Source organism: Miniopterus schreibersii (assembly GCF_964146895.1).
Source record: "Miniopterus schreibersii genome assembly, chromosome: 11".
In the NCBI taxonomy this organism is placed as follows: Eukaryota; Metazoa; Chordata; class Mammalia; order Chiroptera; family Miniopteridae; genus Miniopterus; species Miniopterus schreibersii.
Window position 1 is genome coordinate 6,500,818 of NC_138111.1, and position 24,588 is coordinate 6,525,405.

The window sequence follows — 24,588 nt, forward strand, 5'->3', positions numbered from 1 at the left end:
CTCCACACTGGCTGTCATGCACGTCAGCGTGAAACTCACACCACCCTACGTGATCCCCAACCCCTTTCCAAGGAGACCAGCCAGTGTGACACTGCCTGGCTGTCAGTGGGGTTGGTCCCCTCTGGTAGAGGGCCCTGCTTAGTCATCTGTCTTTAGCACCCAGGAAGGTCACGGCCGTCCTGAAAGACAGTGACTGTCACCAGTGACTCCCACCTCTCTATTTCTCTGTTCCCTGCCCTTGTGAAAAGCCAGTTTGCTTGCTTTCTGCAGCTGTGGGGCTGGAGCCGCCCACGGCTTCCCTGAGGCCTGGCTGCTGCGCCTATGCAGTGGGACGGGCCTAAGGAATTCCAGGAGGCAGGTAGTGAATCTCTTGTGCAGGGCTCCCAGGTGTCCAGGGAAGAAGCTGGAGGAATTCCAGATCTTTGAAAAGGCAAAGGGGAATGAAATAACTGCCCATTGCTTATCCTTTGGGAAAGGAATGGCAATGAAAAATATGGCATTTTAATGGTGTTTCTATAATTTCATGAATATGGGGGACCTTTCTGTAAAGCTGCTGGCTTCTTAGCAGACAGCATGAAAAACCACACACATGGCACCAAGAGTTTGCTGGGGGCCCAGAGAAGCCTGGGATGAACTGCATGGTGAGAGGGCAGAGGACCCTGTCTCTGAGCTCCCGTCTGGCCCCCCCGGGCATACTGGCCGTTCCTACTCCCACGAGGGCACTGGCCCAGGCCCCTGGAGCCCAGGTCAGCAACTGGCAGCAGAGGATGAACAAGGCAAGCCTGAACACCTCCTACAGAACCCCAGGGCCTCATGGTTCTGCACTGCAGCCCAGAGATGGGGCAGAGCCCGAGCCGGGCCAGCGGGGGTCTCCTGCGAGGCGAGGTAGGAAGAGGCCTGCTTCCGAGTCCAAGGCCCGGGATTCAAAACCGGCCTCAGGTTCCATCACTTCATCATTTCCTCTCCTGTTAAAGAGCAGCGTGTGCGGCCCCCCTGGCCAGGCTGCTGGGAGGAGTAAATGAGAGAATGGCAGGGAAGCTCTTGGCACCGGACTTGGCCTGAGTCTGCGGGCCTTGAGCACTTGCTGAGTCGGCAGCGCCCTGGTAGCAGCCCATTAGTGAGGGCGATCTTGGGACAGGGCCACCAAATTAGGCACTCAGCTCCTGGGGCTGCGCTGCCAGTAGCCAGAAAACAGTTTGGCTCTCACCTGCTGCCAGGCCGAGTGGCGCGCGAATGGGGCCGCCTGCCCACGCTGCCCGGGATCCAGCAGAGGTCCAGCTGTTGTATCATTAGGCTCTAACTGCCCCACTAAACTTTCCCGACTGGAGCTGGTGCGCAGGACAGAACAGCCTCTCCGAGGGAGCAGGCAGGAGAGGCGCCAGCATCTCCATGGCAACGTGGCCAAGTGGAGTCGGCTGAAGTTACTCATGCTCCGCATGTCACGTCAGGAGCATTTTTCAAGATTAAGCTGCTTACCAGAAGGGTTCAGAGGAGGCCTATTATATTTCATGAAAATGGAAACTACAGAGCAGGTCAAATCGCAAGCCGGGTGGTTTTAAGCCGGATCCAAGAAAAACACTGAAGGATTCTTTAGCTGGTGCCCAAACCAGGGCCTTCATGTTTATTAGCTGCTCAAAGCAAACTTCTTCAGAAAGGATTAAAAACCCCAGAAACAAGTCTACGGAGCCAGCGTGGGCCAGGCCTGCACAGCTGAAGGAGGGCCTCTGCCATCCCTGGGGGCAGGCACCCTCTGAGAGAGGGCCCCAGGGCCGCCAGGCGGGGCCTGCAGCCCCAGCCCACAGCTACCCAATGCCTGGTGTGACGGGTGCCCTTCGGTTCAGGGTCTGGCCATTAGGCCCAACCAGCTTACTCAGTGCCTCTGTCCTAAAGACAGATTGGGGGCCTGGCTTGGGCCTCAGTTTACTCAAGGGTAGATGGTGTCAATGCTGCCAGCGGTGAGCAGGAAGCCCACCTCTGTGAGACACTCCGTAGCCCAGCCCAGCCACATGGGGGCCACTGGGTTAGAGCAGAGAACTAGGCTCTTACAATATGTAGCAATTAAAATGCGAAAATGAGGCAGCCTCCCCTCTGTAGGACACCATCATTGTTAAATTAAAAAACCAAAAATTAAGCTGAACTTGGAACCCAAGTGAAGTTCAGTCAAATTAACCATCACAATTGAAACAAAAAGGCTCGGCTGCATCTGAGTTTGCTAGTCTGTCGCTCCCTTTTCTTTCATTCATTCTCAAGTCCTACAATGGGCAGCACTAGCTGAAGGGGCTCAGAGGGGCCTGAACCCACTTCCAGCTCTCAGGCAGCCTGTTGTGGGCTGAAGGGCCGAATTTCTGACAGGCGGGGTGGGGGGGGGGGGTGGGCAGGGAGGAGGCACAGGCAGGAATGATTCTAATGTGCAGGAGTGTGAGGGCCACCAGGAGCTCAGGCTGGGAAGGGAAGGGAAATCATGCATAAAACTTACACTTTCTGGAACACAAGAAAACTTCTCTGAAATCATAAAAGGCACACCATCCATTGCTGCAAAAGAGAAAAAGAGAGAAAAGGGCATTATAGACACCACCATGCTCAGTAATTGAGATGTTGACACAGACAGTACAAGGCAGTGGGTGACTGGGGCCAGTCACTCTGCACACAGGTGAGTAGGGCCTAGGGAGACGTGTGCCCAGGTACCACCCCTGCTCCTGAGACAGACACTTGGGGCAGGAGGCAGATGCTCTGCATATCCATTGAAGAGCAGGCAGTTGTGTAGACAAGATTTGTGAGAGCAGAGAAGGGTCCAGTGCCCACCCTAGGAGCCTGGCCTCTGGCCTGTAAATGGTACGAGCCATGAGGGGCTGCCAGCAGGACAGTGGTGTAGGGAGCTGAGGGGACAGAGCTGTGCTTGCCAGGTGGGCTGTAGCGGGTGTGTTAGACACTCTCTCAGCTGAGAGCATTACATCTCAGGCTGTGGGACCCCCAGGAAAGGTCTAGGTTGGAGGAAAGGGTGGTTTGGGGGTCAGACAGACTGGGTTTGAATCCTGGCTGTGGCTTTGGACAAGCTTCTTATGTTTCAAAGGAGGACACAGGCCTGCAGTAAAGGTGCGTGTGAGCTGGTGGTGTGTGCAGCGCCCACCCAGTGCCCAGCACAGAGCAGGTACGGGGGCTGCACAGCTACCTTGGTGAACTCGGTCTCAGTCCCCAGATTCCTGAGCTGACTCAGGGCTTACCAGCCTGCTCGGTTTTAACAGGACATGAGAGTAAAGGTAAGAATGACCCTCCGAACGCAAATGGGGAGGGTGAGCGTGTGCATGCGCGCGTGTGTGTTAGTGGTGCATTCCTCTTCCACAGCCCTCTACCACTGTGTCTCCAGGTCACTGTCATCAAAGGCACATGGAGAAAACCACGACCCAGCACAGCATCTGCGAGTACGTTCTCTCCTGGGACAGGTGTACTTTGTGAATTACAACGTCAGAGGAGGAGTGAAGCCACACCAGTGCTGGATACCCTGGCAGAGTGACCAAGTCACATCTGACAGGACAGGACGCGGGGCACGCCCAGTGTGAGGCTCAGCAGCCCTGGGAGAGTCTGGGGCTGGCTCCTCTGTCAGGTCCCAGCAGGGCTGGGAATGGGCAGAGGCCAGGCCCCTCTCGCTGGTCTCAGCCATTAGGTTGGGAACTGGAGCCCAGTTGGCTTGGGGGCCTCACCCCGCGGGTAGAGTTGTTTTCTGGTAATTGTGGTTTTAAGAGGAAATGAAGTGACAGACCAAAAGCCATGGTGAGTAGTTTCCTGGGAAATATGGTTTTTGCTTCCCCCAATATCTACAATGGGGGCTTCTCTGGTATATAAGCGGTGGACAACTTTCTCAGTTCTAAGAAAGAAGAGTCACACCAGAAAGAAGAAAAGCAGCAGAAAAGGAAATAAGAGAAAGAAAAGAAATCTAGGACAAATCCTCTCTGATCAGCAAGAGGAGCCAGTGGCTCACTTTAAACATGCTCCTAATTTATTTCAGGGAAGAGAATGAAACTTTCTTTTCCCTGAAATAAACTTCTCTGGTAAGTCCGAGGAGAAAGAACGAGCCCAGCAGCTGCACTGGATGCCTCCTCCATTCTTTGGAAGGCTGCTGTTCAAGGGTGGCCACCAGCCCAGACAGAGACTCCTTGGTCTCCATTGCAGGGGCCCTGCACTCTGCCATGACTGCCAGAAGCAGACTGGCTAAGGGCTGTGAACAGTGCCACATTTCCCCAGAGAGGAGGGGAAAATGTCCCAAATAATCATATATAGTACATCACACTCAAACACACCAGTGAGGTCTGAGCACCTATGTGTGTGCTCATTTACAGGTACAGAATCAGTGACCAGGTCACATGCCTTCCAGAAAGGGCAGGACTATGCCCCAAGCAAGATCCCTTCTGCTGTATGCCCAACGTGGACTCACCCCCCCATAGGTGACTTCCTACCCCTTCACTACACCACGGCATGAGGCACTTGCATTTCCGATTATGTCACAGATTGAGGATCAGAGGCTCAGAGAGGTCACACAAGTAGCAAGCACAGACTCCACAGTCCATGAGGTATGAATGGAATTTCTGAATAAAAATCTCCTGCTTCCACACCAGGGCCCTTCAAGGTGTTGACCATTACCACGCCCTCCCTGAGTCTCCCAGTGGCCCTTCTCTAAGTTCTGGCCAGGCCTCTGGGCCAGGAAGGGCCTGTGTGCTCGAACATTCCAAATGCAGACCCACTTTTCCTTGGCTTCCTCTCCCTGTTACTGCGCCGCCCTCCTCCTGGCCATTCCAAGTCAAACACCGGAAGCCACAGACACTTGACCCCTCCTTTACAGTCCCAAAGCCCGCTGCTGTCACCCCCCACAGCCGTGTCACTCTGCTCTCTGAACACCTATCTGTACACACACACACACATACACACCTCTTTCCTGGCTTCTCAGCCTCCTAGACAGACGGCAGGGCTCAGGCAGTCCTGCATGCCCACAGCACTGTGCTCAGGAGGCCAGCTCACTGGCCGCCTGGTGGGCAGTGTTCACAGCACAGCTTTGGCACACATTGCCCAGCCGAGAGCCCCTATCATTCCCTCCCTAGGGCTCTGCCTCTGGTGTTTTAAAGACCTTACTAGTGTTTGGGGGTTTCTGTTAAGATATGGAGACAAACTCCCTCTCCCTGGTGACAGTTGTTTCTATCTAAATGTCAATGTATGTTTGGAGAACTTGTGTTCTGGAAAGGTGGTAAGATGACCTGCAAAGGCCTGCCTCCCCCAGGGGAAATGAGAGGCCTGGGAGGTGCTGGGCTGGGAGAGAGGGAGGAGCTCCTTCCCGGCCTGAGGCTCGGTCACAGATGTACCTTTAAGGGAAGAGAATGGGAGAATTTCCCAGGTGAGGTCCTCACTGCCATATAGGGCCCTGCACCCGGCACTGCTCCTCTTCAAAGAATGCCCTTTCCCACCACCCCTTATGTTTACACCGGCCATCCTCTGGGGTCTGCTCAGAGAGCCCCTCCTGCAGGACCTCTCCCTTGGGCACATGCCCAGCACCAGGTCTCTTCTCATGGCAGTCCATGTGCGGGTCCCCTCTGCATTCCTGTGTCCCTGGTATGGGGCAAGGCCTGGACGGGCTCAGTGGCTGTGCAGAGGCTGTGAGGGCGGCTGCTCCCCAAGGGAATATCCCTGTGGGCAGAGGGGCTCTAGCCTGGGGCATGTACCAACCCCCCTGAAAGTCTGGTGAGCACAAAAGCAGTGGGTTCCGGCAGGAGTCTGGGAATCACCTCCAGGGATGGAGAAGATCTAAGCAGTAGTATTTCATTTGTTTTTAAATTGTGATAATTGAGGTTAAGTTCACATAATATAAAATTAACCATTTCAGAGTAAACAATGCAGTGGCATCTGGTACCCACACGGTGTTGAGGCACCACCACCTCCACCGAGTTCCAGAACACTCCCTCACTCCTAGGAACACCTCGCACCCCTGACCCTCAGCAGTGCCCCCCGGAGCAGGTTTTTATTCCTCCTTCCACTAACAGTTATGTCTTTGGAAAGAAAAATCTAGAAACATGACTGGTTTTTTGGACCACAGTGGCCCGGCCCTGGAATGTCTGTCATGCTCCTGCCCTGCTAGCTGTGACAGGGTGGGGATGAGCCGACTGCCAAGGTCGGCGGGTAGGACTTGGAAGGCTGTAAATAAAAACAGGAGAAAAAGACTCAGAAAAAAAACTAACTTGTAAACTTGGATATTAGCAATAGCAGCATTTTTATATGTGTGTGTGTGTGTGTGTGTATACTTTATATACAGGGGTGGGCAAAAGTAGGTTTACAGTTGCATGATGACACTATTTTTAGTTAAAGCTATTGTATAATCATAATCTATAGCCTGCATGGTTTTTTCCACATGAACCATAAACTGACTTTGCCCACCCTTGTATAATATTAAAATAAACTTTTACATAGACAAATGTATAAGGTGTCATGTCCATCTTATGTATTTATGTAATATGCAACATATGTATTTATATGATATATTTATATATACACACGTGCACATACGTGTACACACATTTAGCACTTCTGAAGCTTGCTCTTAGCTTCTTAGAGACCGAAGGAAGGGGGGAAACAGTGCACAGCCGCAGCCAGCAGGCCCTGCCTGCCCTGCCTTCCAGGGAGGAGTCCCTGCTCCCATACCTGGGGGACCCGGGGGACAGCAGGGAGCTGTGGGCCCGAGCTTGGGCCCCTCTCCAAGTGGGCAACCAAGGTGCTTGGTTAAGGCACCAGGTCCTCAGGCAGGCGCACAGGCAATTTCTTCAGAAAAACTTCGGAGGAGGCTCAAGACAGAGGCGAGAAGCGAGTATCACTGTGGGCCCCCAGAGGCGGCCCCGTGGAGAGGAGGAAACAACCATTTTATCTTAGAGCTCACGATAGAAAGACAGGCTCAGTCAAGAGCTCTTCGTGTTCTTCCAGAAAACGGAAGAAAACAAACTCGGAAGGAAGGGAAGAGAGGTGACAGGGCCCTGTGGGCTGGGACCTGGGAACAGGAGCTTGCCCAAGAGGCACAGGTCGCTTTCATCCATGTGTGGGGTTCCTCACACACGGCCAGGTCCCCAGGAGCCGGTGAAAATTTGCCAAACAAACGATCTGCCTGCCAAACTTCATTTCTTTAAAAAATCTAGCATGTCAAAGATTATGATAGGCTGAAAGAATGTGGATTTTAGCAAAGCATTTGACAAAATGTCTCATGTTACCCATGTGGGTAAGACAGGTAAATACAGCTGGACAATGTTAAGGGTGGGAGAACCCCTAACTGGTTGGACTAGATGCCCAAGGAGGTGATCAACAGATTGATGCTGACCTTGAGTGACCTCTCTGGAGGTTGCCCAGGGCGTTACCAGCTACCAGTTACCTCAATGAAGATGTGCCTAGCATGCTTACCTAATATGTGGCTGACAGTGAGGACAGTCTATAAACTGGTAACAGAGAGAAATCCAATAAAGATCTCAAAAAGTTGGGATCATGGGAGGGATTTACTAAAGGTCAATGTTAAGTCCGGTACTTTAGGTCCTAAAAACCAACTGTGTTAGATGGAATGAAAGAGAAGAAGAGATTTCTTCGTAGGTGAATGACATGATTTCACCATTTGAAAAGGGGGAGATGCCATCGTAAGGCAGAGGGCTGTAGTCCTGGTGCCAGAGCCAGGGAGTCACCATCTCCGTCTGGAGTTCAGTGCCTGGACTGAATTCCCAGAGCATCATCCGGCAGCTTCCAAGGGGCCCACGATGGTGAGGGACCCGGAGCTAGAACACACGAGGAAAGGGGAGGATGCCATCAGGCCTGATGCTCCAGGAAGGCACAATCCTGTCCATATTTGTTCACTGTTGCTCCCACCCAGGCCCAGAGCCCAGCGCTGTGTGCAGCACAAGGGAAGTTCAGCAAGATGGGGGCTCTGGTCCAGGAAGAGAAGACTGGAAGGTGACCATAACCAAATGTCTGCACGGATTCTCAGAGCTGTCACAGGAGGAGGAGGGGCTAGAGAGATGGCATGTGGCTCAGGGGGGAGAGCTGCCCTCCTCTGTGGAAGATGGAAGGACCAGAAGAGCTAGATGACAAGGTGGTGGCCTTGTGTCCAGGAGCTGGGGAGGGATTTCGTGTGTTGGGTACAAAGCTGATCTGTGGGACTGCTAAATCCCTTCTAATTCCGTAACATTCATTTCCACTCTCCTGATCTGGGCAACCTTTCCATATTTTAAAATATCTAGAGGTTTGCCAAACATAATTCTTAAAATCAATGGCATGCGTTTTTCATGTGTTCCCAAAGCACACTCATAAATCACCCCCATCCCAGCTCCTCGTGGGGGAGCCGCGCTTCTTTCCTTCCTCTCGTCCTTCCCAAGCTGAAGCCGGCATTTTGTCTTCACTATCTCAGCACTGAGACTGATACTCACTCTAGCATCATCTATGGCCAGGTCTTTCTCTGAGTGACACATGGTGGCGGAGCTGGAAACAGAGCCCAGTAAGAGGTCCCCCACCATTGGGGGCTACATTTTCATCTCCAACCTGCCTCCGAGTCAGCCTGGGGTTTATATGGGGGTCATCATTGGTTAGACACGGCCTAACCAATCTCTGGTAACAACCCAGAAGTGGGGTCAGAGCCTGTCCTTTCCTCATGGTTGCCAAAAGTGGCATTCCTGGGCACAGGGCAGTCCCCTCCACTCCCCGTGTGACACAACAGACTCCCACAAGCTCAGAGGTAACACAACTTCTCCCCCAGCCTGTTCCACTATGGAGAGAAAAGGAAACCCACACACACTGATCCCAGACTAGGTAGTGACCCTACATCCAACAACCCTCAACATGATCACTTACCAGGTATACTTAGGGAAACTGAGGCTGAGAGCAGTTTTTCAGCTTGAGGTGGCATGCCAGGGAGGTGGTGGGGAAGGGCAGGCTGGGGGGTGAACAGACCTGGGCCTTAACTCCAACTCAGCAGGCAGCAGATGTATGGCCCAGTAGGTCACCTCAATTCTCTGTGCATCAGTGGCCCTGTCTGTTAAATGGGGATAACACATCACTCTCTCAGGGGGCTGTTGTGGGGGCGAAAGGAAACGCAATTGGACAGGGGAGGTAAAGCGCCTGGCCCCATGTGAGGGGCGCGTGCTGGGCAGGTTTCCTTTTAGTACTAGGACAGTGTTTCCTGATTTTTCTGTTTTTAATTTTGTTTTTGGTGGCAGTTTTAACAAAACGCTGATCCACGCACCAAGCGAGCAACCTACAGCAGATGAAGGCAAGGAAGTGCCGTGGGCTCCGTAGCACAATTAGCATTCTCCTAAACAAACGAGCTTCAACAGAGCTGTAATTAAGCAGGCCTGTAATTAAGTATATGCCCTTTATCATAACGATCATGCTTAAAAGTGGCATGATGCATGGAACTCTGCTATTAATGCTGTAATCCCAAACTGAAGTGCGGCTATGTAGAAATCAGTGTGTCAGGCCTGTCACCAGAGTGTTTGTAAAATACATTAGAGAAAAAAACCAGGAAACAATGAGCTCATTCAACTGTTCTTTTTACAGCCAGGCACTGAGAGTCAAAAGCACTGTGCATGCTTACAGAAGCACAAGGTTTAAACAAATAAAGCTTGAATCTGCTCCTGTATTAATACTACCCCATATAAAAAGGAAAGGAGGGGCTGATTCTTTTTTTCTAACTGACCTGAATCCAATCCCGCGTTTGCTGTTCTTGGGGAAGTGGTCCGATTTGTATGCTGTATATTGGACATAAAATTAGACTCTTGGTGCACACACAGCTCTGCCATGAATCTGTGGGAACTTCGCCTGGCAATGGGGTAGGGTTATAGCTGTTGTGTCTTCCTTCATGTGAGAACTATAATTTCACTTGCCAAGGAAGTCCCTCAGAGCAGTCCCTTGATTTTCCCTCCAAGCACACACCCTTGGACTTCTGCAGGCTCAACCCAGACCCACCGCTGACCAACTCCCAAGGGCTCTGGACCCAGGACCACCCCATCACGTTGGGTACCCACAGTTGCTTAGGGCAGCCAACTCCTTCCCTCACTGAGACCACAACCAAAAAAATGCTCCAATCAACACATGCATTAATTTTAACATGCATGACAGAGTCACAAAATCAGGTGGTATAAAGTGTAAAATTAAAAAATAAAAGACTCCACTTCCAGCATCACGGTTGTTACCTGCTCACAGTTGTCAAGCAGTGTTAAGTGAGCCTGAGTCACAGTCCCTCGGCAGCACTCGCAGAGATGGCGGTAATCAGTGTGCTTACTGGCAGGTAGTCATTCTGAGTAAAATTAAACGCTGCTGGAGAGGTGGGAGACCTTCGATTCTGGGTGCCTGCTTGGGGCTCAGGGCTATAAATAATTGGCAACATGGCCCTTCCCTCTCCCCTCTCCTGCGGTGGTTCCAAAGTCCTTCACAATATGTGTGGGAAAAATGCCAACGACTCAAGATCTCAAGGCCATTTCTCAACACTCATCTGCAAACCAAAACACCAAGCCCGGCCTGCATTCTTGGTGATCTTACTTTGGGGACATTCCTTGAAGATATCTGTAGACACCCCCAGCGCTGTCTACTCAGTGACATTCCAATTGAGTTACACAAGGCCAACAACTTCCTTCTAGACCCCCAAGGTAATTTGTTTTGCCACGATCTATCAGCCATGCGAGAGCCTCCCGAGTCCCACACACAGGAGGTGGCCCCCTGTGGGGAGGAAGGAACAGGAGCTGGAGTCAGACACGCATGAGCTCAGCCACGGCTGGCCATGGGCTGTGGGCAAGTCACTTAGCCTTGGAGTTTCAGACTCACTTGTTGGAGATAATCACGCGCACTCTGCTGTTCCACTGTGGGAGAACTGGCACCAAGAAGGGCCAGCACAGCCTGACCTGCAACAGGCACTCAACACACGGCAGCTACGGCCGAAAACAGAGCCAGCAGCCAATGATTTTTCCCAGGAGTGAACTCGGAGCAAGTCCTCCAACCCCCCTTTGACTTAGGACCAGCACCTAATCTCTGTGCCTCTTTCCTCAACTATAGAAGGAAGGAACCAATAATACCTGAATAGCTGTGACATTCAGATGAGCTAAAATCATGAAGCCCCAGGTACAAACTAACTGCTCAATAACTGTCATCATCATCATTATTATGACTGTGCTAGAGGACAGTGCCTTTTTACGGTAGCACGCCTTTTTCTTTTCCTACCTTCTTTTACATAATAACATAAGTGTGGCCACAATAAATTATGTAGCCTGTGGGCTGTGAGTTCCAATTCAAAGGCTTCTGAAAGGGCCGAAGCAAGGCCTGCCCAGGAGGAACTCATCGGGTGCCCTGAACCACGGCTCTCGCTGGTTGTACAGGTCAAGCTCAATAGCAGGAACAGCCCCAGGTGGGCCCAGGCTGCTTAATGTCCCCTGGAAAAGAGCGCCAAGCGCAAAGTGAAGAAAGCTGCTCCTGATGTGAGGAGTTGATTTGCCAGGTCAGTAGGAAATGCCATCCTCTTTAAAACAAGGTGCCGTTATACCACAAACAAATATTCTCTGAGCTTCTATTTGGCGTGGGCAATTAGGAAGTCCCCCACATTTCTCAGTCCCCCCGTTTCTATACAAAATGCCTGCCAGTAACTGCCACTTTTGTTGCCGTGTGGCCCACTCCACCTTCCCATAGTCTGCTTGAGGCAGAGACCAACTGCATGTTGCTCAAAGTAAATACAAACCCATTACATTCCTACATGAAGGGTCAGGAGGGAACACCTTCCTATGTAACACAAAGGAAGTCATCTAAAGGCGGAAGCAGAAAGGTATGATCAAGGAGGGCAAGAAGGTGAATGGAGGCTACCTAGACCTGGAAGACATTAAGGAGCAATCACGTGACCAGGGAAACACCACGTAGTGTGGCCAAGACACTATGCCCACCTCAGGGATCTCTAGAGTCAGCTTTCAAATGCAAGTCTCTCTCCTTGGACCATTCCTTTTCTTAAAAACTTCAACTGTTCCCTGAAGTTTACAGGATGATGTCCAAAGGCCACAGCTCAGGTCCTCACAGGTTGACTGCAGCCTGGCTTTATTGCCCAGTTCCCTTCCCCTCCCCTCCCCTCCCCTCCCCCCACACCCTGCTCCCACACCTGAGGATCTAGCTGCCCCGACCTGTGCACCCTTTTCTGATTGAGTCAGGCATTCTATATGCAACGTGTCCCTCTCCTTGCTGTGGGCTCAGCCTGGAGAGCCCATTCCTGCTCAGGAACCCCTGAACCTGGCTGATACAGCACCCCGTTGAGGCACCTTCCAAGCTACTAATCATTGAATCAGTGGGCTGTTGGCTGAGCATGTGCTCTAACCACATCCCAATGTCCTTCTCCAAGTACGAGCTCCATGCTGGCCTAGGGCCTGCGAGGAAGAGGCGACTTCAGGCCACCGTCTAGAAGAAAGCTAAGTTTTGTACTGGGACATCTTCAGGACTCTGGAAAAGGGACATTCCAACTCCTTTTTCTGTGTCCATGATCAACCAGTAAACTTTTAATGACTTGTCCATTTACACAAGTATCTTAGCAACAGGGCCATAGTCTGAAGCATCGCACATACTGAAAAGGTGCAAACTTATAAATTTCATGTAAGATTTGAAACCTGTCCACAGGTGAAAAATGGTACAAAAGGTGACATTTTGTTACCACAGCATAGAGATGTCCTGACCTTGATTTATGGGATCAAGTCCCCAGGACCTGAGGACCCCGAGTGAAGTGAGAATTCAGGAGAGCTTCAGAGCTGAGGCCTGAGCCCTGGGTAGGGCATGAGCCCTGGAGGGGCAGCCTCAGTCGGAGGGGCTGCCTGAGCGCCCCTGGAGCAGCCAGCTAATTCCCAAAGACCTGCTGCCCTGGCAGACAGATCTGTAGGTCAAGTAAAGAGGGAAGGTCTGCCTGGCCGGCATGGCTCAGTGGTTGAGCATAGACCTATGATCCAGAAGATAGTGGTTCGATTCCTGGTCAGGGCACATGCCTGGGTTTCAGGCTCAATCCCCAGCAGGGGGAGTGTAGGAAGCAGCTAATTGATCTCTCTCTCCTTCTCCCTTCCTCTCTCTGAAGTCAATAAAAATGTATTTTTTTTTAAAAAAAGAGGGAAGGTCTGGCAGCAATCTAAACCCAACTTATGTGTATGCAAGACTGCACTGTGTGTGTGTGCTGAATCAAGTCATCACTTAATGATGAAACTAATAATCAGAAGAGGAAAAAGCCCTTTCTATGTCTCATGTTTTCCTCACTCTACAGAAAGCTCAAATACTGGACTTCCCAGTTAAGACCAGAGCCCTGGCCATCCTCCCCTCACGAAGCTAGACTTACTGCATCTGGTCGAAGTGGGGAGGATCTAACAGTCCCCATAGAGGGTATAGGGTGACAGAGGACTGCAGGTGTCACGGTCGTGGTTGGGATGGGGCACAGGAGTCTATACATGGGACACACACACAGGTACATTTCCAATCAGCAGGCTTTTCAATAAACTTTCCCCTGTGGAAATGGCTTCTCTTGAAAGCAGTACATCACCTTCCAAAACTCGGCTCCAACGGACACACTCTCCAGACCATGGTGATACTCGGAAAAGGGGCAGCTCGAGACAGAACTGATGTCCGACCCAACACCCACTCTGATTTGGGGATAGCAGGGTGAGCATGTCCTTCTGTCCAGCTGCTGTGTCTATGAAGAAAGTTGCGATAAATTACCCAGGTTTCAGATTTAATATTAACCTTTAAAGGGCATGTCACAAAAGTGTGTTCTCTAAATATTGGTTTTGTGCTCGCTCTATAAGCCCATCGTGCAAATAGGTGTGAGGTCCTGCCTGCACCTGTCATGGGCATCTCCTGCCACCTGACAGTAATTCCAAACAAATGCAGCAGTCCCACGAATGAACAATTCAGCCATCCACTCTAACCACACTCTACGCTCAGCTTTAGGATTTAATAATAGAGCCTGCTAATACCACTCTAATTTCTAGCGCTGATGAACTTTCAGAGGCAACACGAGTTGAAATAACGAGCACAGAGATGACAAAGAATTTTAATCCAGGGTTCTTTGAACTATCCAGTATAATAAGCACTTGTTCCTCTCCACAATGGGCATATAAAAGAGAAATCTAAGTAATAATTGCTGTAATTATCTTGAAAAACATGCAGAGATTAATGGTGATTATGAAAATCTGTATAATTGTGCCGAGATCATCACTGATCAAGTGTATCCTGAAATGGCCGCTGCTGGGGAACTTTTAACACAGAGCTCCGTAGGGGCGCGGAAATGTGACACTTTGGCTTTCTCCCTGTAAAATATCACCCCGTGTTTATGAAATTGTTTTCCATCATTTCCAGCACCCTGGCCTGCATTTTAACTCTCCATACCAGTGCCCTGACAAGGCTCCGAGATGCCCTTAATGGGATGCGTGTGTCATTGTGGTTCAAAGCCCCAAGTTCAACTTGTTATTTATTCAAATAATTAATTACTCTTGTATCCATCGAGCAGTCTGTCATGACACATTAATGACTTGATAGACTCCTATGAACTGGTGAACACAGAACAGCAGAGCGTTTTTATCGTCATTTAATTTTAAAACGATCCTGTGTGAAATTATCTAGTCGTGAGTGATGGGAGCATAAAGAACAGACTCAGCAAAGCCCCTTTTGGATCATTGCTTTATTAATGGTAACGTCAGGGAAATGAAAAATGCTAACATTGTCATATTCCACTGCTGGGTGGAGATGAATGGCTGGGGGAGTGGGCGAGGGCCCCGCGAGCTCACTGCCGCAAGTGCGCAGCCCCCTCCTGGGAGCCCAGCCTTGCACACCCGCGGGCTCCAAATCCACCTCCACGCCCTGGCTCCCTTTTGAGTTTATGGCTCTTGACGACGTCTATTACTTTGTGTGTGTGGTCTTTTTTTTTTTTTTAAAACTTGAATTTTCCACTAGTGATATAAAGCACCCTCACGAAAACATTTCGCTTTATTGCTTTGAACATTAAACGTTATTAATCCAATAGAAAAACGTTAAAGATATTGCTGTCACCTTTAAATGTGAAATGATATTAGGTGCTAAAAATTGCTGGGTTAGTAGAAAAGATGTTCCCTTAGTTTCTTTTAAGCTGTGAGATAACTGTGCTGGGCTGGTGACAAAATAATATTTCTCCACGGCTCACAGCGCAACAGCTGCTTAGAGAGACTTCCTGCTCAGCTACTCTTTTTATATAGTGAAAATTGTTTCTCAATTGTTTTAATTACAAACCTGGGAATCTAAGTAAACCCCTCCCCAGCAGTGTCGCTCAAAGACAATAGACGGGGATCCCTGAGGAGCCACAGCGCCAGCCTGCAGGCGGAAGCGCGGGAGCCTCCTCGGGACAATGGGAAAGGCAGGAAGGCCTGTGCCCGCCCTCTCCCCCTCTCCGGAGAGAAAGGTGGGTTTCTCTTCCCACACGCTTCCTGTTCCTGCTTTCCTGGCCCCAGAGCATTGCTCCACCACCCACCTGGACGCTCAGTCCAGGGACCTGGAGCAACAGGGACTTGCCCCACACCCCACTAGGTGTTTTCTGTGTGTCAACAGGATAATCCCACGAGGGAGGGAGGCAGGGAGGGAGGTACGAATCGTCGCTGTCACCATCATCACCCCCACTTTACAGAGGGTGCTCAGGCAAAGAGCAGTTAAGCAACCTGCCCAGGAACACAGGGCCACAGGAAGCGGAGGCAAAGTCAAACCCAGGAAGCCCAACTCCTTCCTAGGGCTCTACCAGAGAGCTCCCCGGAACCTGGTCCTCCACCCCTCCACTGCCCTGGACACCAGGGGGTGCCCGCCCGTCTGGCCGACATTAGCTGCCTGGCTCCACATCCCTCCGACTCCTCTCTCCTACGGAAGAGGGTTTGGAAAGAAATGGGGCACAGGCAGCTGCCTCCGTCAAGCGCAGCAAAGGAGAACACTCGGGGCCTACATGGGCACAGCTGAAAACACATCTGACGCGAGCAGACACAGGGTGTTAGAATTCTGAGGATAAACAAGTCGGAGGACACGGGGAGGTCCCAGCCACAAGTTTGGTGGCCTGTTTGGTGGACTGCCTTCCTTTTTCAGGTGGAGACACTGGGCCCGACTGCCCATGACTTTCACAGGGACATCTCCAGCAAGTGGCAGTGAAGCTGGAGCTCCAGCATCCTCCGCTTAGGGCCTGCCTCACACAGTGCATGCTGGTCCCCGCATGGCGGGCAGAACCTCAGCAAGTGGAACTGTGCCAAGTCTAGAGGCTGTGGGGTGTATCGCAGATCCATTTGGGAGAATGCTGTGGGGTCCCTCAAAGAGACAGGCAGGTACTCTCCAGAACAGCTGAGACCGAGGGACAAGAGACTGCGGATGCCATAGGCAGGAAAAAAAAGTGGTTTTCAATGGGAGCCCCACATGGAAAGTGCAGGCACATAACCCAAATTGTGGGGGACACAACTTCTCAACCAGGGCAATGCCTCTCACGAAGCCAGCCCACTGAAAACAAACTCTGACCTATAGCTAACAGCTTAAAAAGACACAATGAGTGGTTTCTCCATGAGGCTTTCAGGGCAACAGCAACGAGGAGCAATGCACAGCAGGCCAGAATTAGCATAGGGGATCCTTGTGAGACTCAAGGCCCCTTCTTAAAAATACTTTCCTTAACGCTCCAGGGAGTAGTACATAAATTTTTTAAAATCTCAAGACAAAAACCCACATCTTTCAGGGGAAACACATCCTGCACATAGGCCTGCGTGCAGCTGCTTAGAAATGAGAGATTTAACTCAGAGACCAATGTTACAAGAACCACGTTGCGAGCACCTGTGGTGCCTCGTAACTTTCCCACGTGGCTGAACACCCGCCATCTCCTTTGTCCTTTCTACCCTGTGCCCATGGGGCTGACCCTGTTCCCGTTTCAAAGTGACAACAGTGGGCTCAGAGGCTTACTGGCTTGCTCAACGCGACCCGGTGGGCCACTAACAGAACCAGGTGTTGAATACAGGACTCCCGACTGCTGTGTAATCATTTATTGAGTCAGTGGAAAAACCGTCTGAGTGGAGGCCTGGAAGGGATGACCCCAGAACCCAAAGTCCAAGGCTGTCTCTGGGTGAGACAATGTTCAGGGCTGCTGGTCTGGGTTCTCGGAGGACAAGGGTCATTAGCGGGCAACTCGGTCTTTACTGCAAAATATTTTCCAAATCGTCTTTGACAGGCACGCCCTGAGAGCGCACCTCTTTGGGCTTGTTTTTATTGTTTAGCTTTGGTGGCAAGGGGGCCAGCCTGGTGATAGGGGCTCTCAGCTTGATTCCATCCAGGTTGGACAAGTGCCAAGTCGTGACTTCATTTTCACCTGAGGTTGTAAATACACAAGGTGGCTTCAAACGTCCTGCCTGCAACATCTGAATGGCCAGGTGGGGCTTGGGGTGCTGCTCCAGGCCTCTCCTTCCCTCTGCTGATGAGAAGGGAAGTTAAGTCTGCCTGAGGGTTGTCTGAGGAGGTGCCATGCAGAGGAGGCAGCAAGTACAGGGAGCTGTGTCCTTAGGCCTAAAACAGCATCTTCTTTGGTACTTGAGAATATAACATTTGCAGTGTCCATTTTTGGTGGAAATCCTGAAGGTTATGACATGAGATAATTTGTCATTTTGTCATCTGTGAAACTGGGATGCTGAGAGTGGGGTGGCTGGCCAGTAAGCCTAACAGACAGACACAACCTGAATTTCAGCCCAAATGGGCTACTCCCCCACTTTCCCCCTACAAAAGCAGGAAGTTTTTCAAAGTGGTTGTTTCTTTAACAAACTGACCCCACCAAAGAGCCAACTGCTGGTGCCAGGAGGGAAGAGGGAGTCACAAAGGCCTAAGAAAATGAAGGTGTAGCTGTGGAGGGGGGGGTGGAAGGAGTCTGGGATCAATTACAGAGTGGAATGCAGCCGGGCGCAGCTGGACGCTGCTCTGCGGGGAATGAGCCCCCCAGCCACGGTGCAGGATCGAGAGCGGGGATTTGCCAGGCTGGCGTGGCCAGGGCGTGAAAGCTGCCCCCCCTCCCCGCCCCGGGAAGAGCTGGTTACACCAGTGGTGTGAGGCTGGAAACAGGAAGAAGAGGATCCTCTAGGGTTCAGGAGAAGCAGGGAGCCCTGGGAACACCTCCAAGAGTAAAGGTGGTTTGAAAATTTTAAGAGGCCTTCTTCCCTATTTTTATAAGTGATGTTAAGAGGGGCTCTGTGAGCCCCCACCGCTGCTGGAGAAATCAGGCACAGACAGCTTTGGGAGCTGGCGAAGGGAACGGTGAAGACAAAGAGTAGGGTTCAACATAGATGAAATCAGCCTCTGTTAGAAGATGTGCCTTCGCAAAACTCATTTCCCGGGAGAAAAGGAAGCCTCCGAGTTGAGGTGGCCTAAGAACGATGGATCCTTTTCCCTCTGGCTCTGCCTTTTACTACTCAGCCAGGCTTGTGCCAACATCTGGAACATCCTGAGGTGGGGACCCGGAGGCGCAACACTGGGAACCTCAGCCAAGAGAGCCGACAGCCTGATTAGAGAAGCCCTGGGTCTTGGCCCAGTTCTTTTTTACATAAACAAACATACAGTTAAAATTATTAACAGTGATGTAATATACGGAAGAATTCATTTTAGTGACAAAATTTATTTAAATAACTTATAAATGACGTCGATTTTTATTTATAGAATCATTAGTTTCTACAGGTTCATCAAAATGTTTCACTTTTACGTTACCACATTTTTGTGGGAGAAATTATGTGCTAAAGAGCCGTTTTAAAATTTGGACCTTTGGGACAATCTTGGGGAATTATCCTATGAAAACATTTATGGCCTAATTACCGTATTGGGAAGAGATTTTCAAGATGGCTTATCAAAGTTTATTGTTCTAAAATCACTCACGAGAGCAAAGCAGTAACATGGAGCAGCAGAGGCTCAAAATTCCACCCGCACCCCAATTACTCAGCTGGGTGTTTGTAGGGCTGATGACATGTAGGGTGGAAATCAACCACGCCAACACCCCCAGCCACTCAAACTTATCCTTACTCTTAAATTCCTTTGGTACACCTGAAACTAACACAAAAAAGTGGTGAATGCAAACTGCAATTGAAAAAGAAAATTAAAAAAAAAAATTCCTTTGGCTCTGACCAGGGCCACCAGTCCAGCCTCCAGTCCCAGGCCACTGGGGCTCTCCCAGTTAGAGACTGGGGTCCAGGGAGCAGCTGCGGAGTTGTGAAAGTGCCCAAACAGGAACATTTCTTCCAGCAATAAAAAATCTACTCTGCCCCACTAGGCTTTCACGGAACCATAGTCAGACCGAGGGTGGAGGAAGAGGCCACGGCAACGTGCTGCGCAGCGTAAGGGAGCTGGTGTATATTTAAGAGAACAAAGTGCAGGCGGTCGCGGAACCTTTGTAGTTGAGGGGACCAAGGGGCAGAGCAAACACAGTTTAACAGCCAAACTCCTCACACATGTGTAAAACCTTTGGAATTTCACTGGAAAAACTTTATTTCGAAAGTAATCTTTGAAGTTTGAAAATTAAAGCAGGAAGGCTATTTCCAGTAGAGAGAGATGGTTTCAAACTGCTGAAGGGACCAAAGGAAGGTGTTAATGGGTGCTAAGTGGCACCCACTCGGAGGGACAAACTGAATGTTTGTCTCTTTCTTAGATTTTCCTAATGGAACATGAGACATTCATTTTCTCTTGCAGGATCCTCTGCCCTGTCAGGGTCTGATGAACCTGGATGGCAACCAGGTTCATGATGATGATTCAGAGAGAAGGGGAGCCGAGTGAGTGTGTGTGCGTGTGCGCGTGTGATGGGTGCACTGTGTGATGTGTGACTAGATGGCACAGCAACAAGAAAGAAACTGCATCAGTCTTGTAGCTGAGCAGGGCCAAGCCTGTGTGACAGACCGCCTCTTCCATAAAGCACAGTGGGACCCAAGCCTAGTGCTGCTGGGAATGGGGGTCTTTCAAAGTCTGAATGGGCAGAGAGGAAACAGTCACTGTTTCCTCAAGGTTGAAAACAGAACTCCAAACTTGAGAATGGAACAGGGGTACAAGGCAACTCTGCCACCGCACCTCTGGGGGCTCAAGTCCCACTCCTGCGCTCGCCGCCCAGCCCACCTCCACGCTGCTGCGTGTCCCCCCACCCTGCTCATGCACCTGGCCTGCAGTCTGAGCCTCTGACTGGCCAGGGATGCCGAGGACCAGCTACTCTAAAAAGGGTTCATAGGGAGGTGGCACTTTCATGGGGTTTGTGTCTATGATACCAGAACAGGCAAAAATAGATGCTCAATAACAACCCACTGAGCTGAGGAAACGGGATTTATCATCTTCATGTATCTCATGGCTGACAGGCACTCCCCCTATTTCCACAGTCCCCACCTGACAGAGACTCTCCTGAAGCTCAAAGAAGGGAGTGACTTGTCTTAGGGGTACACCTGGGAATTGATTCCAGGGCATGTAAAATGAAACCACATTGTCTTACAGTACCCCCCACCCTCCAATATTAGTGGTCACTTGTCCCAGAGAAAGAACCATCCTGCAATGTGCAGAAATGGCTGGAAAAGAAAGGTCTGTGAAGTTGCTAAGCGTTTCACAGGTTTTTTATTTTTGGCACCAGTTAGCAATTACCCTTGAACTTCCCTTCTCCTGAAGATATTTCAATTACTATTCCGATTACTTCAGCCAAAAAGCTCGCCCAAACCCTATTCACCCCCGCCCTACGCCCCACACGCAAACATACTCGTCAGAGAGCAAAGGCGTGGGGAACTGGGCTTGGACAACTCTCTTTCCTCCACTAGTTGAAACACTTTCCACTTATTAACCCAGCACAGGGAGGCTGAACAGTGAGCAGCCTGCTTATTTTCAGCAATATTCAGAGCATAACCAATTTCCAGTACAGCCAAACAACCTGGAGGCCCTGTGGAGGCCGGATGTCCCCAAACCACCAGACAGACTGTGCTCTGACAGGGAACACGCTTCCCTGGCTCCCAGGCCAGCTCCCAGGGCCCACGGGGCCCACACACGCAGCAGAGTGCTGGCCGGAAGAGATGCCCTGGAGGGAAAGCACTCCCATGCCAAGGGCAGGGCCTGTCTTCTTTGCCTTTTATGGCCCAGAACCAAGCAGAGTGACCAGCAAGGAGCAGGGCTCAGAGTTTAACAAATAACAGGCTCCAAGGCCTGGGCCTGAATACCAGGAACTGTGCTGGCTTCATTTTTTACAATGAATGTTCTACTTGGGGGCCCTGGTTGTGTGTCCATGTGTGAGCCTGCATGTGTGTGTGGCCACACAGTGTGCGAGCCTGCATGCGTGCACACAAGAAAGGGGGACCCTCCAGGGCACTTGGTAACATCTTTCCTTTGTTCATCTACCAGAGAAAAAGGTGGCGCCTCTGCTGGGCACTTGCCTGAAGAGGCTTTGACGGTTGACCCCCGACTCCCACTCACACATGGGGCCAGTGGAAATAGGGGGTTTTCCATACAAGTTCCCCATAACAAGCAAGAGGGGCTGAGGCATAAAACAGTGTGACTTTCATAACTGCCAAACCCATAGCATTCCAGGTGTCCTCAATCAGCCAACCTGCATGGAATTTACCCAGGGACTCAGCAAACAGCTCGGGATCAATCGCAGACTCACCTAATCTGCTCTTTATATGCCACCTGGCTTTTCATTGCTTACCTCTGGCCACAGGCTGTGAGTTCCTGCGCATCTTTAAAGCTAAATCAGAAAGATAAATACATCCTTTCAAAGGACACGTGTCTTGGGCGCCCAGGCCAGGCCCTCTAGTGTCCTCTCTTCCTACCTCTGGGAGGCAGGGGACGAGATCTGTCCTACCTCGGAGCTCCCTGGGGCCCCTTGCTGCTTTCTCTGCTTCCTGCCCCCAAAATGTTTGAACTACTGCCCGTGGGGCAAGGGGTACAGGCCTGATTGAACCCACTTCTCTCAAAGCCTTGCTATGGTCTGGGCTCCAGGCTCCTCCTTGGAGCACTAAAAGACTGGTGGCGTGTGCAGCTGGCTCTTAGGATCACCCCCTCAACAGTGCTCACCGCGTCCCCTCCTCCACAGGACGTGTGCGGAGGAGTGGTCCCTTTAAGTGAGTCCCCTCCTTGCTGCTTCCGTAGCCAACTCTGTGGTGGGAGCACCTCCCACGGGCCAGGCCACTTTGCAAGCCTCACCTCATTGAATCCTCACTGTATTCTTCGAGGAAGCTTTCCCTGCCTCCATTTCTGTTTCTACAGTTAAGGAAACCAAGACCCGGATGGTCAAGGGCCTGGCTCCCCATCAGTTTTGGGGTGAAAGGCAGAGGGGGGGGGGACACTCAGCTTCCCAACCCACTTGTTCCTCTTCTAAACCCCTGCCCTTCCAAAGATGCAAAGATGTTACCTGTGAGGAGCTAGGCCACACCCCAGAGTAGACACTGGCAATTCTGCCCAGCAGTGCCCCAGCCTGTCACCATGGGGCCTTGTCACCAGCGGGAGAAGGCCAGGAGGTTGAGACACCCCTACCTTAGTGCTCCCCATTTCAGGCTGAGGGGAGCAGCTGGTCTTCACCCATGAGGCCTACAGGATGTCCCTGGGCTGCCCTAGTGGCCTTGATCCCGGGTGCCATTTCTCCTGCTCGGGTGCCAGCCCTGAGCAAGAGACAAGTGCCCTTTCAGCCTCAACCATATGCTGAACACAAGAGTGCGGAGGTTAAAGGCAGATGCTGGACCAGCCTGCCTGTGTGACCGTGGGTAAGTCAACTAAGCTCTCTGGACTTTCATTTCTGCACCTGTAAGCTGAGCCTGATACCTACACCTCTTGGGGATGTGATGAGAGTAGAATAGAAAGTTTGGGTGAAGTGCTCAGAACAGGGGCTGGCACTCTACAAATGCCATGTGCTTGTTACTATTATTAGTATTCGCTTCTGAAATATGGTAGAAAATGACCAAAGCATGTTCTGGAAACCCTCTGTCTCTGTGCCCTCCCCCCAGCCCTACAATCAGCAGTTTCCTGTAAATAATCCTCACCCAGGGGAGGGAGCAGCACTGGGAGGGAGGGTGTCCCTGAATCAGGAGACTGTGGTGACATGACAAATAAGCTGCAGGCTGACAATGTCTCCAAGACATATTGGAGTTTACTTTGTCGTTTGGGTTTACCATCTGTGCCACTGTGATGGGGCTGGCTTCCCAGGCTGCTCTGGGAGCCTGCAGAAGGTCCACCAGGCCCCGGACAGATCTGCAAGCTCAGCTGGCCATCAGTTAAGCTGCCTAATGAGAGGAAATGGAATTTGTCCACCACCTCCCTGGGAGCCAGGCCTTCCGTCCCAGGGAGGCCGGGGGGTCTCTGCTCTACACAGTGCGGGAACCAGCAGCGCGCATCTCCCACTGGCCTCCCTGCTGGTGTAGAGTCTAGGAAATGTGGAAGAAACTTAAAACTAGGAGAAGAGTGTGAAAGGCGATGACAGAATTCTGTGGGAGGCACAATGGAGGCACCCAGGGGCACTGTCATGATTTACTGTGTGACCTTGGGAAACTCACTGAACCACTCTGAACCTCAGGTCCTCATTTATAATTCCACATGCTTCCCAGGGTGGTGTTGAGGATTAAATAAGTTCCTACACGAAAGTGACTTCACTCGATAAATATTAACTGCTATTCTCAAAACCAAACAGACACAGGTGTCACCTGCTTCTTTGTGGCCAGGCTGGTCAAAGGGACAGAAGCCAGTCCTTTGCACTGCAGGTAATGACAGGACAGTCACCCCAGCCTGAGCACAGCTGCCCGGGGGACTCAGGGCATCCTGGGCCCTGGCCAGCCTTCCGGTTTCTGAACTATCCCCAGGTCCCTGAGCAGAAAAAGCAGGAAGTGGTTAAATTTGCCCAAATTACAGGCTGTCCTTACTTTTAACCATAAAGAATGAGTGTCTGCCTTCCTCTGGAAATGAGCCTTAGCGAGGAGGTGCTGTGGGCATATTCACTCTCATCTGAAGCCACATTAATGACAGGAAACCAGGGAGGCCAGGCCTGTCTATCAGACAGACAGCCTGGGAAAGGGCTGTGGATCTCGGTGGCTAGCCCCACCCGCCATGACCACTCTGGGAAATCTGTGCTATGTGCCTGCGGCCATGAGCCTTCTCCAGTTACCCAGCTCAGCAAACTGGAGAGCACATCTGATTTCCACAGTTTGTATGTGAATTTTTATGGTGCTGGGTCACATCCAGCTGGTGTATGGGGGACTCCTCGCTCTCCAGGCACCCACCCTCTGCAACCAGGCTCTCTGCCCTGAACAGTGAATGTTACTATGTTTCCTGGGCTGGGCACACAGCAGTTCCTCAGTACCTGTTTGAATAGGTGACTGTCCCTGATGAATTCTCAGAGCCCCTTGAGTGAGAGGTGCAAGGGGCCCTGCCATAGGCAGGAGGAAAATGAGCCTAAACAAGAGCATCTGCAAGATACTGGGTCATGCCCAGCCTGGAAGGCGGGGGTGGGGGGGTGTCTCCAAAGCCCCTGCTCCTCTCGAGGCCATGCTGCTTGGTGGTCTTGTGCATGTCCCTGGAGTGTCACTAAGAATGTGGGAACACTGTCAAATAGTACTTCCAATGGTCAAA

General features: G+C 51.2%; 1 protein-coding gene across 8 annotated transcripts in view; it reads right to left on the minus strand.

Moving 5' to 3' along the window:
* The window catches only part of MVB12B (multivesicular body subunit 12B), a 142,190-nt gene that overhangs the window by 18,187 nt on the left and 99,415 nt on the right, over positions 1 to 24,588 (minus strand). For 7 of the 8 annotated variants that reach the window (XM_081151097.1, XM_081151101.1, XM_081151103.1 and 4 more), the window contains one exon: positions 2,477 to 2,532. In XM_081151097.1, coding sequence (XP_081007223.1) covers positions 2,477 to 2,532 — 56 coding nt within the window. Of the gene's footprint in view, positions 1 to 2,476; positions 2,533 to 14,937; positions 17,456 to 24,588 lie in introns of those variants that run through there. The other variant, XM_081151100.1, reaches the window with a different exon arrangement.